The sequence below is a fragment of the Apteryx mantelli genome, chromosome 2 (genome assembly GCF_036417845.1).
Source record: "Apteryx mantelli isolate bAptMan1 chromosome 2, bAptMan1.hap1, whole genome shotgun sequence".
NCBI classification, from domain to species: Eukaryota; Metazoa; Chordata; class Aves; order Apterygiformes; family Apterygidae; genus Apteryx; species Apteryx mantelli.
Genome location: NC_089979.1, coordinates 162,758,260 through 162,773,353, shown reverse-complemented (window position 1 = coordinate 162,773,353; position 15,094 = coordinate 162,758,260). Strand labels below are relative to the sequence as shown.

The 15,094-nt window shown below is 43.2% G+C and overlaps 1 protein-coding gene across 3 annotated transcripts in view; it reads right to left on the bottom strand.

The window, feature by feature from the left end:
* The window catches only part of PRKAG2 (protein kinase AMP-activated non-catalytic subunit gamma 2), a 232,793-nt gene that overhangs the window by 147,984 nt on the left and 69,715 nt on the right, over positions 1 to 15,094 (bottom strand). For all 3 annotated transcript variants that reach the window (XR_001293590.2, XR_010883539.1, XM_013949658.2), the window contains exon 3: positions 3,210 to 3,489. Coding sequence is in view for 1 of the 3 variants with exons in the window: in XM_013949658.2 (XP_013805112.1) it covers positions 3,210 to 3,489 (280 nt within the window). In the remaining 2 variants the exon portion in view is untranslated. The remainder of the gene's footprint in view (positions 1 to 3,209; positions 3,490 to 15,094) is intronic.

Below are 15,094 nucleotides of genomic sequence, written 5' to 3'. Positions count from 1 at the left end.
AGCACTTCAAATGCCACACATAGCCTTTAAAATGAAAACAAGCTAGGAAGAAGTTGCTTCCAAGAAAAACAAGGAATACACGGAGTAACAGGTTAGTCTGAGTTTTGAACAATGCGTAGGAGGAGGAAGTGGAGGAAAGACTGGGTATGTTATTTAAAATGAAAACAGCATATACTTCCCCCACATACTGCACCAAGACGATAGGGAAATAATTGTAGCGTGGATTCATGTCAGGTGAAGCAAAAAGCAAAACTGGGAACTTTTATTTGGTTCTTTTTCCAATTGCAGATTGTCTGGTTGAAGTGAAAATTTACTATATAGCAGAAGGGAAAACTCCAGCGCAGCATTTCACAGAATCAGAGAACAGCTGAGGCTGGAAGGGACCTCTGGAGGGCCTGGTCCAACCCCTCCCTGCTCAAAGCAGGGCTAACTTCAACTTCAGATTGGGTTGCTCAGGGCCTTGTCCAGTAAAGTTTTGAAAATCTGCAAGGGCAGCAGTTTCCCACCCCTCCGGGCCCTGCTGCGCTGCCGCACCACCCACACTGAGAACATTTCTCCTCACGTCTAGCTGCAGTTTCCCTTGCTGCAACCTATGACTGCTGCCTCCTGTGCTTTTGTTGCGCGCTGCTGAGAAGACCCTGGCTCTGCCTTCTCCATAACCCCCCAGTAGGTAACTGGAGACAGCAAAAAAGGTCTTCTCCAGGCTGGACAAACCCAGCTCCCCCAGCCTCTCCTCCTACACCACGTGCCCCAGCCACCAAGCATCTTTGTGGCCCTTCGCTGGACTTGCTCCAGTAAGTCCATGTCTCTCTTGTACTGGGGAGCCCAGCACTAGACCCAGCTCACCAGTGCTGAGCAAAGGGCAAGGATCATCTCCCTCGACCTGCTGGCAACGCTCTGCCTAATGCAGCCTAGCATACAACTTTCATTTTAATAGTATTAACCCCGTGATAGCAGTTGACCAGCTAGGAAAGCACACAAGCGTGGCAAGGGCCATGTGGTTCTGCTGCACTCTCAGTTTCAGAAGTACTCAAGGAACCCAAGTCTCATTGACTTTTAACACAAGTCTTGCGAGCTGCTTTAGAAAATGGGATTTTAATCACTTAGGCTGTGACAATTTTGAGCAAGGAGCATTTAAATAGATTTAGAAATGCGTAGCCGTGTGCTGGTTTAGTTCTTTTCAGAATTCTTCAGCTCAGCATCCAAGCAAAGGTCTCAGATATCTGGTCTGAGGAGTCTCTGAGAAGTCCTAGCACTCAGGAAATGCTGCTAAAACCACAAAGACTTGGTTTTGAATGGAATTTAATCTGTTAATTTAGTGATTCATAAAACATAGGATTCTTCTTTTTACAAAGTAGTAGAATTCAAAAGTTTTGCCTACAAAAAGCTACATAATACAACAGAAATGTTAACTGTCATAAAGTTCCTGGAGTCCTGAAGAGGCACTGTTAAATAAAATAAAATTCAATTCAATTAAATACAGTAAACCCTAAGAGTGTAATTCATGAGCCCTCGTTTAGCATATTCAGAATAAAATCTATGTCTCTGCATAAATCTCTGAAAGAGAGCTAAATGATGGAAAAGCACTTGGTAAGGAGTGCTCTGTTTTGCAGAAGGCTGCAGAACGGAAAGAGTTACCAATGTGCAAGCTGTCAGCATCATGCCACTTCCAAGAGACACTTCCTCATGCATTAAAAACAGAACAACACAAACACCTAAGCCCAGCATAATTCCTGCAACCATCTCTTGAGTAGCAGGGTCATGGATATCTTCTGCTAGCTCAAAAATAGCATGGCCCTGTTCCAAACCTGTTCCTGCTACAGTGATATGACCTTATCAAAGGATTTTGCTGACTCCTGGAAGATTCTTTTATTTAATATTCTGATGTACAGGCCACCTAGCCAGGATCGGACTTAAGCTTCCAGTCCTGCACCACAGCACTATTTACTTGGATAACTTAGTTAAAATGTCACAAGATGACTTAGTGATGCAATATATATAGCCAATATCCATATAGCTGCAAGTTCTTCTCTGCGTACTGAATCGGCAGCATATTGCCTATGCAACATTTAAGTCTGTCTGGACTACCAAAAAGAGCTTAAATGGACTTTAATTGCTGTGAGGCTTGAAAAAGAGAGGAGCATAATAAAAACGTAGGGAAGAACAAATGCCCTTGAATAGAAATGATGCTTGTTGTCTGCTTGGAGTCTCCTTTCAGAAACACTGACTCTCCTCCTACTTTCAGTCTCCTGAAGGTGTTTCAAAGAGATGCAAGGACAGGTAAAGATGCTGTTTCAATTAAGTTGTGCCAGAACTCCTGATAAACATAAATAAAAATCCTCTATGGGTTTGCATAAGTGTTTTTCTGTATATATGTGCACAAAAGTCACCATGAAATTGTTCATTCTGATTAAACCCAACATTTTAAAGGGATAATCTGATGAAGAAAAACAAGAATGTTCCTCTTCATAATAAGTCACAGAAAACTATCAGTACATTGCAGTAAAATATCAGCCAAATTAGCTGATACTTTACTTATGCAGCACTTAGATATATGTATCATTAATGCTGTACCTACATTGTCACAGAACGTTTGGCAAAATTTACCATTGAGTTATTTCTTCTGTTCACATAAAGGAAAACATTGTAGTCTGACAATCCAGCATCTTCAGCAGTATCATATTATTCCTCTTTTTTCCCCTGTAACTCATTCTCCTTCCTATGTCCACTATTGCCTAAGCAGAGCCGACACACCTGTTTGTAGACCTGCACTATGAACATTTATTCAGTGAGGAAGTTTAAAAATCATAGCAGTTTCTTGACCTTACTCACTTCAGAGCCCCAGAAATAGTGTGTTAGCCCACAGGCTACCGAAGAGGCAAAATCTGTGCCCAAAATAAAGGAAGCAACTGCTGTGAAATCGTGAAACTGCCACTAAGAGGACAGCAGGATTTTTAACCAAAGCTTTGAAGCATGATTTCCCTCTTCAGCCCTGTATAGCTGTCTGCGCATGGGCAAATGCCACCCTGCAGAAGTCATCCCCTAGTTGACAGCCAGCATGTCGGAAACTGAAAACACGCGGTCAGTGAAAGCGATAATGAACAATTAGCACATGCCTCATCTGCACTTACTTCACTACCGCAGGTAAAGAATGGGCCAAGCCCAGAGGTACTGTGTATCTTCCTGAAATAACATGAGCAATTTCTTACTTTTTCTTGATCTGCAGAAAAACTTGATGCCCCCAGGAGAGGTAGACGGGTTAGAATTGGGGGAGGACTCTTTGGAGGAGGACCTGAAGATCCCACTGAAGCTCATTCGGCGTGGGGAACGTGGGGGAGACTCCTGGTAGGGGAAGGGGAAGACTGTTTTGGGTGAGCCAGGGCTATGCTTAGACCTCACAGGGGCAGAAACAGGGCTGGAAGGTCGGTTCTGGAGCCCTTTTGAGAAAAGGCCTTTTGAAGGGCTGCCTGTAGAGTAGCTTTCTTCCACCTGAGGAGGAGAGAAAAAGGAAGAAAAAGAAAAAAAACACCATTAATTCAGTTCAACTTGTGCCATTAGGTTTTCAGAACTTGCCTCAACACAGTCAACTCTCGTTTATCTGGGCTGCGGGTTAGCCAGATCTCACTTTCCCCAGTAGCTGCCTGCACTGACATGTAGATACCATGTGCCTGTGCCCACTCTTGGGCTCCGTGCTGCCCACTGCTGTTAAAGATGCCCATTCAACCTATCTACATATATTTGGTATTAAACAGGATTTTCTTTACTGGTTTTATTTGCCACACATCTTTCCCCCTCTTCCTTCCCTGGAAACTCGAGAGGTGCCTGGCAACCCATTGGGGCAATGAATTATCCCCCTTAAATGAATGCAGCACCCTGATGTCTTCCTAGTGAATTTAAGTACTCATCTACAGTACTTAAATCTCCATTGCGCAGCGTGCCACAGCACAGACGGCACAAGTCCCCAAGCCGCCTGACAGGTCTATACAACGCCGGACAGAGCCACGTGGGGATTTTAACTCCGGCCCCAAAATAGAGCAGCCATTTCAGAGTGGCGATGCTCCAGCTCCTCAGCCCAGCCTCCAGCTTGGGTACGACTTTCCTACCTGCTATATCTCTTTTGGGCTGGCGCTGGCTTTCCGGCTAGCCGGAAGATCTGTACACAACACAGCACTGCACTGCGTAGGCTCGGCGAGCGGGAGGGGGCAAAATCCCAAAAAGCAAAGGAAAAAAGGAGCAAAGATGAAATTCTCCCCACATATGATTTACAGAGGCCTATTCAAACCGCCGTGGGATTTACTTGTGCATGGGCTGTACGCAGAGTTTATTTCCTCAAGGATGCACAAAATAGTTCTGTGGGCCTGATCCTTCTTATTCATCTGGGCTCATTTCTCATGAACACAAGGCTTGCTCGTGGAAAAAGGGAGCAGCAGGTTTCAGGCCTGCAGTGAACACGTAAGCAAAGGCTACGTTTTGCGTGCCCACAGGCACAAAGTGCTGCGTTCTGCATGAGATGTGCTGAGTCTCCAGCCCTCTGCATGCCTGCTCCTTTATTCCCAGCCACGCAAAACAAACAAGGAGTTATGGAGTAGAGAACCGCACATATCTGAGAAAATGCCAGGTACACATGATATGTGTTATTCCAGTTAGATAAGAGTGTTGTTGCCATGGGAGTCAAAGGACATATGCAAGACAAGGTTCGCAGGGAGAAATAATGACTTTTATTAGAACGACTTAGATGAAAGAATAGATGAAAGAACAGAAGACCTCTTGGGTGCACATGCCCTCTTTCAGGTCAGTAAAGGGCTTCTGGATGTAAACTCTACTGGGTTAAAAACAGCTAAGCAATTAACTCCCCTTTCCAATCTTGCCTTGTATGCTTAGCCCCAGCTCCAAACCATATTTGCAGAAATACACAGGAGCAGCACGATGGCCAAGTAGCGGCTCCCTTCATACCACGGGATCACACTTCTCACAGTCCTCTCCTTCCCCTGCACGTGCACTGTGGACCAGCTGCTCTCTCCACGTGCGATGGGACACATCAACCACAGAGTCGAGTGCGACCTGCTGTGGGGGAGCTGCGGAAGGGCCTGCAGAGAGCATGGTCCCTCGCCAGAGAAGGTGTTTGACCTAGGGGGTCACTGGCAGGGGAACGGAGCCACACGGACACGGCTGTAGCATCCCGGCGTCCGAGCGGTACGGCCCCAGTGAGCTGATGAGCTCTGCGCCGTGCTCCATTGCCCAGCATAGAGCTGCACGGCAAAATGCAGAACCACTTTTCATACTCGCACGCTTATTTCTGACCGCGTGAGAAAACAACCTCAGCAATATCTGTTCTTTTACACTGGCAGCAGAGGAGCCGTCACCCTCAAGGGGAAATATCTGGGAGGGATCACCAATTCTAACTGAGGCCCTGGGTGAAACACGCAGCAGCGGATACTTGACAGCATCCGTCGGAGACGAAAGAGCAGCAGTGTTGCATGCTTAAGCCTCAGGAAGCAGAAGCTCATCTCCCAGCTCTGTCACAGATTCTCTGGGCAATCTTGAAAACTCATTTAAAATTACACATGTATTCTGCCATGAGGCCAGTAGCTCCTTTATTCCCACGATAAGTCCTCCGGCGCACAGACCGTCTCCTGGCGAGCATTCATCAAGAATAATAGGGCACAATCCTGCAACTGAGCCCTGCAATAATTACCGCATTATAAATGAACTGATAAACAAATTGCACATTTATCGCAGGCAAATAGTCTCAAAGTAGCAACTTCTTCATAAACGCTCATTAACTTTACTAAAACATCATCTCTAAAGCATCTGAACCTATTGTTTTCCTCGCAACTCCACAGTCCAGGAAACAACCAAGCAGCACAAGAGCACCTCCTTTCGCACTGCGATTTAAATAGGGCTATTGCCAGATCTGCTGCCTGAAAGTTGGGGATGAGAAGTGCATTTTCAAGTTCATTATTAACTATAATACAAATCTGTCACTGCCACTGTAATTTAGAACTGTTTTGAGGAGGATAATTTCATTATAATTTTTTCTAAAGTGACAAACCATGAGATTTGTAAAGCTAAGAGAAGGAAGGTATTTTGGTGCCATCTTTAATATTTCATGCATCTTTCCGTGCGTGCTCATTTAGTTATAGCAAAATACTCATGAGAGACACTTATTAAAAAACTATGGAAATGCGCTAAAGCAATTCCAGAAACGTAAAATGTCAAAGAACGTTTGTCAAATAATTGCAGCATCCCCTGTAAGTACGAGTCAGACGTAAAAGCAAATTGTGCGCAAAATCTGTATGGGAGCAGCAGGATGTTTTTATTTATTGCAATCGTAAGCAGCTACTTTCTTCTCCTCATGCTGGCAGAAGGATTAGCTAATTGTCTGAGCACCAGGGGGCACACTGCTAAATAACACGTGTGCCTGCTACTAAATTAAAGGGAATTACTACAACGAGCTCTTCCCCAGCTATTCTGTATGTTAATTATACACAAGCTACACCATCAAAGATGATAAATACCTGTGATTTTACTTTGGGAATTACAACAGTATTTCCTTCATAGAATATTATTTGAGGCTAATGGACTACAAGTTTTAAAAGTTGATTAGGCGCCTCTAGAAGTAAAATCAACAGCAACAACAGTTAAGCTATCACAGCATACATAAAAGCCAATAGGAAGGCAATATGAATATAAATATATATAAATATGAATATGAATGTAAAAGGCAATATGAATTTTCATGCCTCAGCTGGGAATGCAGAAGAATCTCTGCTGAGGTATAAACTGCACAATCTCACGCAGACGCGACATAATGACTCCAGCAGTGATGCTGGAAGAAGGTTATAGAGCTGGATGGATCATCAGCTGCTCTTCACATTTTTTGGATTCATTTCCTGAATTTATTGCTGGCAGGTGGGCACAAAACTCCCATATGTGCTTTTGAAATGCAACTATTTTCCCAGCTGTGTTGTAGAGGCCAAAAAAGTATCGCAATCTAGTTTCCCACACTAATGACCCTTTCACATCATCTTGTGTTGGTGCAGGAAAACCAGCACAGTGAGAATGAGCAGACATATGAAACACACCTAATAAATACACATGGTGGTATGGCTCTTTTGATCCCGACCGGAGAATTAGGCTTTTGGAGATAAGTAATCCAGACAAACAATAAAAGTACAATACACATCAATGCACAAATGAGGTCTAATCAAACAAATTGAAAAATTACCCTAAGTACTATGACAGCTCACCTTATAAAAACACACACACACACACAAAACATCTCTAGTGTTGGCTTTATGGAGAGCATATAGAGGAACTTTGAGCTCTATGCCTAAGCGTGGATTCCCTAAACCTTAAAACTGCTCATGCTGGAAAGGCGGAAATCTCAGCTCTAAGCGTATGTCTATAGAGAATAGTGCCTGAAATAGCCCTAACTTAGCAGATAGGTAATGGAAGAGTATGAGGATGCCAGTGCAACCCTACACTCAGTCTACGCAATTTGCTTCTCAGTATGGTTAACTAACCAAGCTCAGATCAGATATATTGTTTCTAGTGACTGACTTGGCTTGTTCAAGGCTAATTCAGTTACCTCACATAGTGCTGAGTAAGTACATCCTAAAATGCTGTAAGACGCTACCAACTGTCGTGCTTCGAAGCACAAAAGACTCATCGGTTGGGGATCGGGGAGAACTTAGCTCTGTTGTATGACCTGAATGATCTTACGCAAGCTCCTACAAAACACGCAGAACTGGCCACTGCTGAAAATACAACAGAACGAGGGGTGTCTTACGCTGCTTGACATCTTGCACACGTACTTTCAATTTTGGAATGATCCGTAAAATGATAGCTTGGCACGTGCCCTGCACCAGGCATCTCTGGAAGGTTTCAACTCAGGAAATGGCATCCTCGAAGCTCCCCTTTGTCATTTCACCTGGATGCAGGAATATTTCTTTCTTCCTCATCCCCTCTTCCTTTCTCACAACTATACACATTAGTGGCACAAGCCATCCTGCAATGGGCCAGCAAAGCCCCATCTTCTTTTCTCCCCATCATTTTCAACAGATAAACTCCTAGATGACAAAACCCTGGCATAAACCATTATCAGCCCCAGACTACGCACTACTAGGGAATGAAACACAGCTGGATGCAGCCTCAAATCGCCCTGCGGTTGTCCAGCCCTGCTAGCCCACCACCTAAGGTGGATTTAGCTTGTGCTGTGAGCACTGCCCACATACTGCCTGGGCACAGAGATAGCACAAGCCAACGACAGCCCCAGGTTGCATGTGGCCACCCTGCTCCAGCGGGTGCATGATTTTAGCTGTATGACAGGAGCTGTGCCAAAGCCCTTCACTCCAGGGCCAAAAGAATGGTCCCTGACCTGTTTTATTTACTACTACTATAGACATAGCCTGAGTGAACAACCAGGTATCTTCTGCTATTAAGATTCAACCATTCTTAAGGTCATCCAGATCTTCCTGGAGAAGGTCCTTCTCTAGGTCAGCCCAGAGAGAAGCTGTAGGTATGTCCCAGGAAAGACAGAAAAAAACTTCTGTCTGCTTCATCAACAAATTTCATTAGCGTGCTTCTGTGTTTTGTCTCAGCTGTACTGGCAACAACCAGTCCTAGGAATAAGCTTGGGGAAACTGCGTTAGTGCTGTCCCTCCACCCACCAATATCAGCAGGCCATCCTTCCCTTTAAGTGTTTTCTTACCTACCTCATAACTCTTCAGCTTATTTTACAAAAAAGATTGAAGTGTACTACATTTAATCACTACCATATGATAATCCCAAATGCAATGTGCTAAGAGACCAAACTATTCATACTTTGCCACAAACTAGTCTCTTGTCATCTACACAACATCCATCTCAGTCCGGCCTCTTCTCACTCACTCACAGAAGTCTCCCCAACATCGTAATTTGCTTTCCTGCGCTGTGTTACGGATCTGATCCCTCCTCTCTGTTTTACCGACTAAAGTCCTCCCTGTGAATCCATTGCTGCTCCCAACCTAGAATTTAAGAACCACGTAACTGCGGGGAAGGGAAGCGTCTTGCCTAAAAAGGCTGGGCATAGTAGCAAGAAAAAAAGCCTGGATAGAAACACGGGCAGAACTGAGCGGTGCTGAGAAGACTCAGGCCAAGACCAGGCAGAGACGGTACCGGAGCAGGGGAAACCCAGGCACTGGCCTTGCCTCTGCCTCAGCACCTCCTCCCGGCCCCCTGCTCCCCTGCAGACTGCTCCAGCACCATGTCCTTCCACAGGCACACCGCCTTCCCAGGAGGATGCCCCTGTCGCCCACTTTGGGAACCACCGAGCTAAAGCACTTCCTTGGATCCTCCCCCCTCAGCTGCCACTAATTTGTCTCTCCCTGGATGTACCTACGGCTCCACTCTCAGCTGACTCCTGCCAGAACCACCTTCCTGGGTGCCGTGGGATTCGCAGTGCTCCGTATTCCTGAAAAATCTCTGACTCTGATTCAGCTTCTTGTGAATTTAAATTCACCTTCAGAACAGTTTGAAAAAAATGTCTTGAACAGGGACTAAATAGCCTTTCAAAATGCTTCTAAATTTAAGTTGAAGTTATTCAATACTCCTGAGCTCTCCTCCTTTTTTCTCTAATTTTGAATAGTTAGGACATTTACGGAGCACTTGAAGTTTGTTTTGTTTTCATAACAGTGAGTTATTTGACCTTTATTATTAAAAAAAAAAAAGAAAGGAGAATAACAGAAAAAGAATCACCTCCCACCATCCTTGACAGAGACAGTAAACACAATTAGAGACGATACAGCAGATAGAAGTCTGCACTTATTTCCTGCCCTTCCACTGAATCTCAATAAAAAAGCTCTTTGATAAACTTAATTGGATGATTCTCTCATTCTGGGGGAATAAAAGAGCTCATAGAATCATAAGAGCTGCCTTGATTAGGCTGAAAGCTAATGAAGGACGTACTCTCCCAGGCACCGTGTGGTTACATTTGCCACCATTAGCATCCTCAGTTCTGCATGAGCCATAACAATTGAGATGATAGAGTATCTTACGGGATCAGAGATGTCACTTCCCAAAATTAAAATATAATGACACTTTCCAAAATTAAAATACAATGGGATGAGACTGGCTGATGTGGGAGGCTATGAGAGAGCCCCACACTGCTGTATGGATGATCTGGGTTGGGTGCCAGCAGGCAGGACTGCTCGCAGGCAGGAGCAGGCTGGAGGAAAGGCAAAGCGCAAGTAAGCTTATGGCGCTGCTGGGTCTCGGTGAGAGCAGGAGGCTCCCGGCTCCACTTCCTAACCTCTACCTCTGCATTTATTTCAAAGCAGCAGATGGGAAGGAGCCACCCACACAGCATGGCAGCGGTCATCGCTCATGCCCTCCCACCGAGGCTCACTGCATCCACAGCCCACGCTGCCGGTGCCTCATATTGTGGCTCTGGCACCGTCCAGGATACACTCCCCATCCTTCCTGCTGAAGCCAGTTCACTAAAAGAAGTGGAAAATTAAAAGGTTGGGAAAAATAAACCAAAGGGAGGTTTATTTGGTTATCCAGTGACAGGGGACCTAAAAACTGGAGAATTTTTGGTTCTCCTCCCTGTTCCAAGGGTTGCTTGTGCAGTTTCCATTTATGAGTCACTGGACAAAGCAGAGAAACAATGCTGGGACCAGAACCAATCCTTCAATATGGGAGTCATTCCTCAGTTCTTTTTTGATCCTGGTTCATCAACATTTTCCTTCTTTATGGACGGCAGAAATGCAAGGCAGTGCCAAAGGCACTGGTTACACAGTGTACTTTTTGCCCTATTCCTTCGTTTGTACATCCAAAAAAACAAACTAATTCTTTAGCCAAAGTATCATATCCAGAATCCATGTAGAACTAATTATCTACCATTACTCTCAAAACCTAATCAAAGCCTTGAAAGACTTCCCAGAAGTAAAGTTTATATCATTTATTCCTAGGTGTAACTCATCCCAATCTGGCCCAACTGAAATGGGCTCTGCTTGCTTGCAAAATGAGTTTTAAGTGATTCAGGTCATTCTGCACTGGAGAGTTTCCTGCTCATTATTTCCTACCGTCTTCACTCTCATTTTTTGTACAAACTATAAATGTTATCAGTGATGAGTCTATATTTCTTTCAAATCACGGATAAAGTATTATATAGTACAGGAACAGAACGTTTTCTCTGCCTAGAAACATAATTTCCACTGATCTCCACAGTCCCAATTTACTTTATCAGCTCAGTTTTTATCCACTTAATAGACTCCATGTTTATTTAGTATCATTCTAGTTTCTTAAATCAAAGCATCCTGCAGTACTGATTTTATATGCATGTGACACCAATTCTATTACATTTTTCATCCAAATTTATAATTTCATTTAAAAACCTGAATTTGTTCAATAAGCACCATTTGTCATTACTTCCAATGAAAATGAGTCTCTTGTAACAGCATCATTAATTATGAAACATTAGATATTTCATTGTTTTACCCAGGACTAATATTAGACTGACAAACCTGTAAATTATCCTAACTGCAAGCATTTTTAATATTAACACAGCAGTAGTTTTTTTACAGTCTTTTGGAACTTCATTTCAGCTCCAAGATGCGTTCATAATCAGCATCAGTCTGTCAGAGAAAGCCCTGCCAGTTATTTCAAAACTGTTTTAAGTGAGTTATTTGCATCTAATTTTAAAATGTCTAGCTTTAGCACCTTCTGTTTTGAATATGCTTAAATCATTAGTAGGACAGAGTCACCATTGTCATCCAAGATAAACATCTCACCTGCTTTTTCCCCATGTAGAAAAAAGAACTTTAATGAACACTTCTTTTCTAAACTTTCTTTTATATTTTACAACAATTCTATTATTTCCATAAAGCAATGGATCAATATTGTTCTTCAAATTTCTTTTCTTCTTCCTACCCCCTCCTCCATATATATTTTGCAAGTTGTCACCCTGTGGACAGTTTTCTTTTCATGTCATTTTCTTCTCTAAATCATTCACAATCCCTGGCTTTCAACTAAAAGCAATGACTATCGGTTTCCTATAATTTCCACATCTCATCATGTAATCTACATTTGAGATGAAGCATCTATAAGCATTCAAGGCGTTAATACCTCTAAAACCGATAATGCTGTTTTTGGCACAGAGGGGGGCACTCATCACTGAGCACTCTCCTGTCACACCATACCAGACTTGCTTTCTGTTTTCTTCTTCCTTATCATTCATGATTTCTCAGGCCTCTGCAAGACCCCTCTTCCACTGTCTTTTTCCCAGACTGAGGACTTCTAGTATATTTAATTGCTTCTCAGCTCCCGGTTATCCCTGTCTATACTGCTGCATTTAGTTATCCTCTAAGGTCCTTCTAAGAAGGATTAAAGTCATTTCAGGACAGTCCTAGCTAGGAGCACCGGCCAATCAACAATATCAGTTGTTTTGGAGGAAGCCACCAGCACAAGTATTAATGTACACGGTCAGGATACAGGAAGGCAGAGTACCTACCACAGGAACAAGAGCTACAAGAGCTGCCTATATGCAGCACATCATTCCAAAACCTTCTACAGAAGAGTCTTCAGAGTAGCATATTATACTCTCCGCTTTGAAGAGAGAAAGCAGAAAACTGAAGCTCCCTATTCCCTTCCTGTCATCAGGTCATAAAGGAAGGAAGAATACCTTTCTTACTGCTCATAATAATAACTGCGTTAGAGATAAGTGATTAAGGCACTCAGCCTCAGGAAATGTGTGCCACATTACCATCACTGGCAAAAAAAATCCTATCCGAACCTGAGCAAATAATTTTCTGCACTTCAGTTCCCTAGTTGTGTAATGAGGTTTATTGTCATAGGATAATGATGAGAGACACTTCCGTGGCTGAGCGATGACAATCTTTGAGAAAAGTGTTAACACACTTTCTAAAAGCCCGTCACAAAGACCAGCCAAATTAAATTAACAGCAGATCAGAAAGACAGGTTGTGAACTGCTCTCCTCTAACTTGATCTATAGCCCAGGCAATAGAGAAGTTAAGTGCAAGAAGAGAGACATCCCTGATTAATTGCTACTCTCCAATATGAGGGGTGAACAGAAAAACCATGCTACTAATGAAATACTGACTTATTTAGTACACAGAAGTTACACATTAGACCGTGATTTCAAACTTGAATAAAGGAAAATCATTTAACTAGAAAGTGAACAGTAACTCAGGCACCTTTTTCTGTAGCCTCAGCAGGGATGGGCAAAGTTTTACTTAGAATTACATAAAATACTGCAGTCTGATGCGAGTCATCATTCACTAACAGCAAAGATCCCATTCCTCCCATTGAGGAGAAAAGTGATACTTAGGATGAGATGCACGGCAATGGATTTTACTGGATGATCTTATCAGAAGTTGGGCTTAGTCAACTGGTTTCTTGGTTTGTTGTACGTGTTGAACAGGGATCTAAGTACAATGTTAGAAAAAACTCTGGATCTCACATGCTCAATTAAAAAAGTTAAAAAAAGCAATTTCAGATGTCAAGCCCCTCTGTGGCTATTCCAAAGCAAATCCCACTTCTGTTGGGAGAACTTGACCCAAGTTTAGGGAGAAAAATAGCATGTACTGAAATTGCAAAAAGAGGTGGCTATTGAAATGCTCTTCTAGTTTTCTCCAAGACAACCACTCATCAAAAGAGAATCACAGGACCACTAAGAGAAAAAGCAGGGGCATCATAAATGCTAAAGGGGAACTTTTAAGAGACATCACACAGCAGTGCACATGAGCAAGAATAGTTTTGGTGTATTTTTTCAGGACTGAGACTCATGTAGCTTTCTCACCATTCTTTGGGAAAAGGAGGTGATAAATGGAGAAATCAATTTTTAGCTAGAAACACCTGTCTTCTTCCAGCATGACAACTCTTTCCAAAAATGTCATATTGTTGACTTTATTCAAACCCATCAGACAAGTGTCTTTTGGTAACTCTCTCTTTTAGCTTCCCTGGCATCTACATGATCTCCTTTGTGTCCATCACGGACTCCTACGTCACAGTCTTAAAAGGTCCAATGCAGAAAAGAACAAGGCCAATGTTAAAAACATATTCAACTACTGATGGATTGCAGAAGTTTTTTAAACAATTGTCCTTTGCTGGGAGGTGCAAAGGAATAGAAACTTGTGCTGTCAAGAGAGCTAAATTATTACTGTTCTAGATGCAGATTAGCTTCACTAAGGAGATATTTATTGCTTCATCTGCCTTGAACTACAACTGCTGACACTGTGACAAATGGCCTGTAGCAGGTTTAATCTTAACAGAGCTCCATACCCTTGTCACAAGTCAAACTGGTTTGCTGTGTAGCTACAGATCAGCTTTCTGAGTAGTCACTCCCTTCACCAAGCCTGTAGCTTGGTTGGGGGGAGGCTTTACATTTAGCAGACCAACTTGTATTTCAAGGCTCTGTGAAAACTATAAGGCCAGGACTTGAACATGAAAGATCCCACCTACAATTCTTGTTGCTCTGAAAATGTGTAGGCGCTGTCTAATAATTTCTAATGTTATCCATTGAATAGGTTTGCCTGATTATTTTAAAGCAAGGAAACTCTGTGAATGTATTGGTTTAATTTAATAGCAGGCTGTCGGAAAAACAAAGCATCGCAATGCCTCCAGCAGGATAACCTTGAGTTAATCCCACATCGCGGAGGGACACCTTCCCACCTTGTTTACTGCTTTGTCTTCAGCAAATGAACACAGACCACTTTGCCAGAGCCAACGATGGATAGATCAAGGACAGTGAACAGTTAAACAAACCCTGTCCAGTCAGAGAGCAGCCATGAGGAAGCAATTCAAGGAAAACCAGCCGGCGGACACGGACACCTATTTCTGCGCTGCGTTACTGTAGCAACGCCACAAATTTTGGTAGCTTACTATATTCCTAAGAATACGTTTATGCAATATCACTTCATTGAATTACAACAGTGTTACACATAACATCTGCAGCATTTAAAGCAATACCACCACACACGTTACCATCCTTTAAAGGACACACTGCATAAGCACAGCCACGGTAAGGTCTTCTGCACAAGTCACTACCTTTGCCCTGGTGTACCTCTCCCAAGAGGTTATGGGTAAAGCAGGT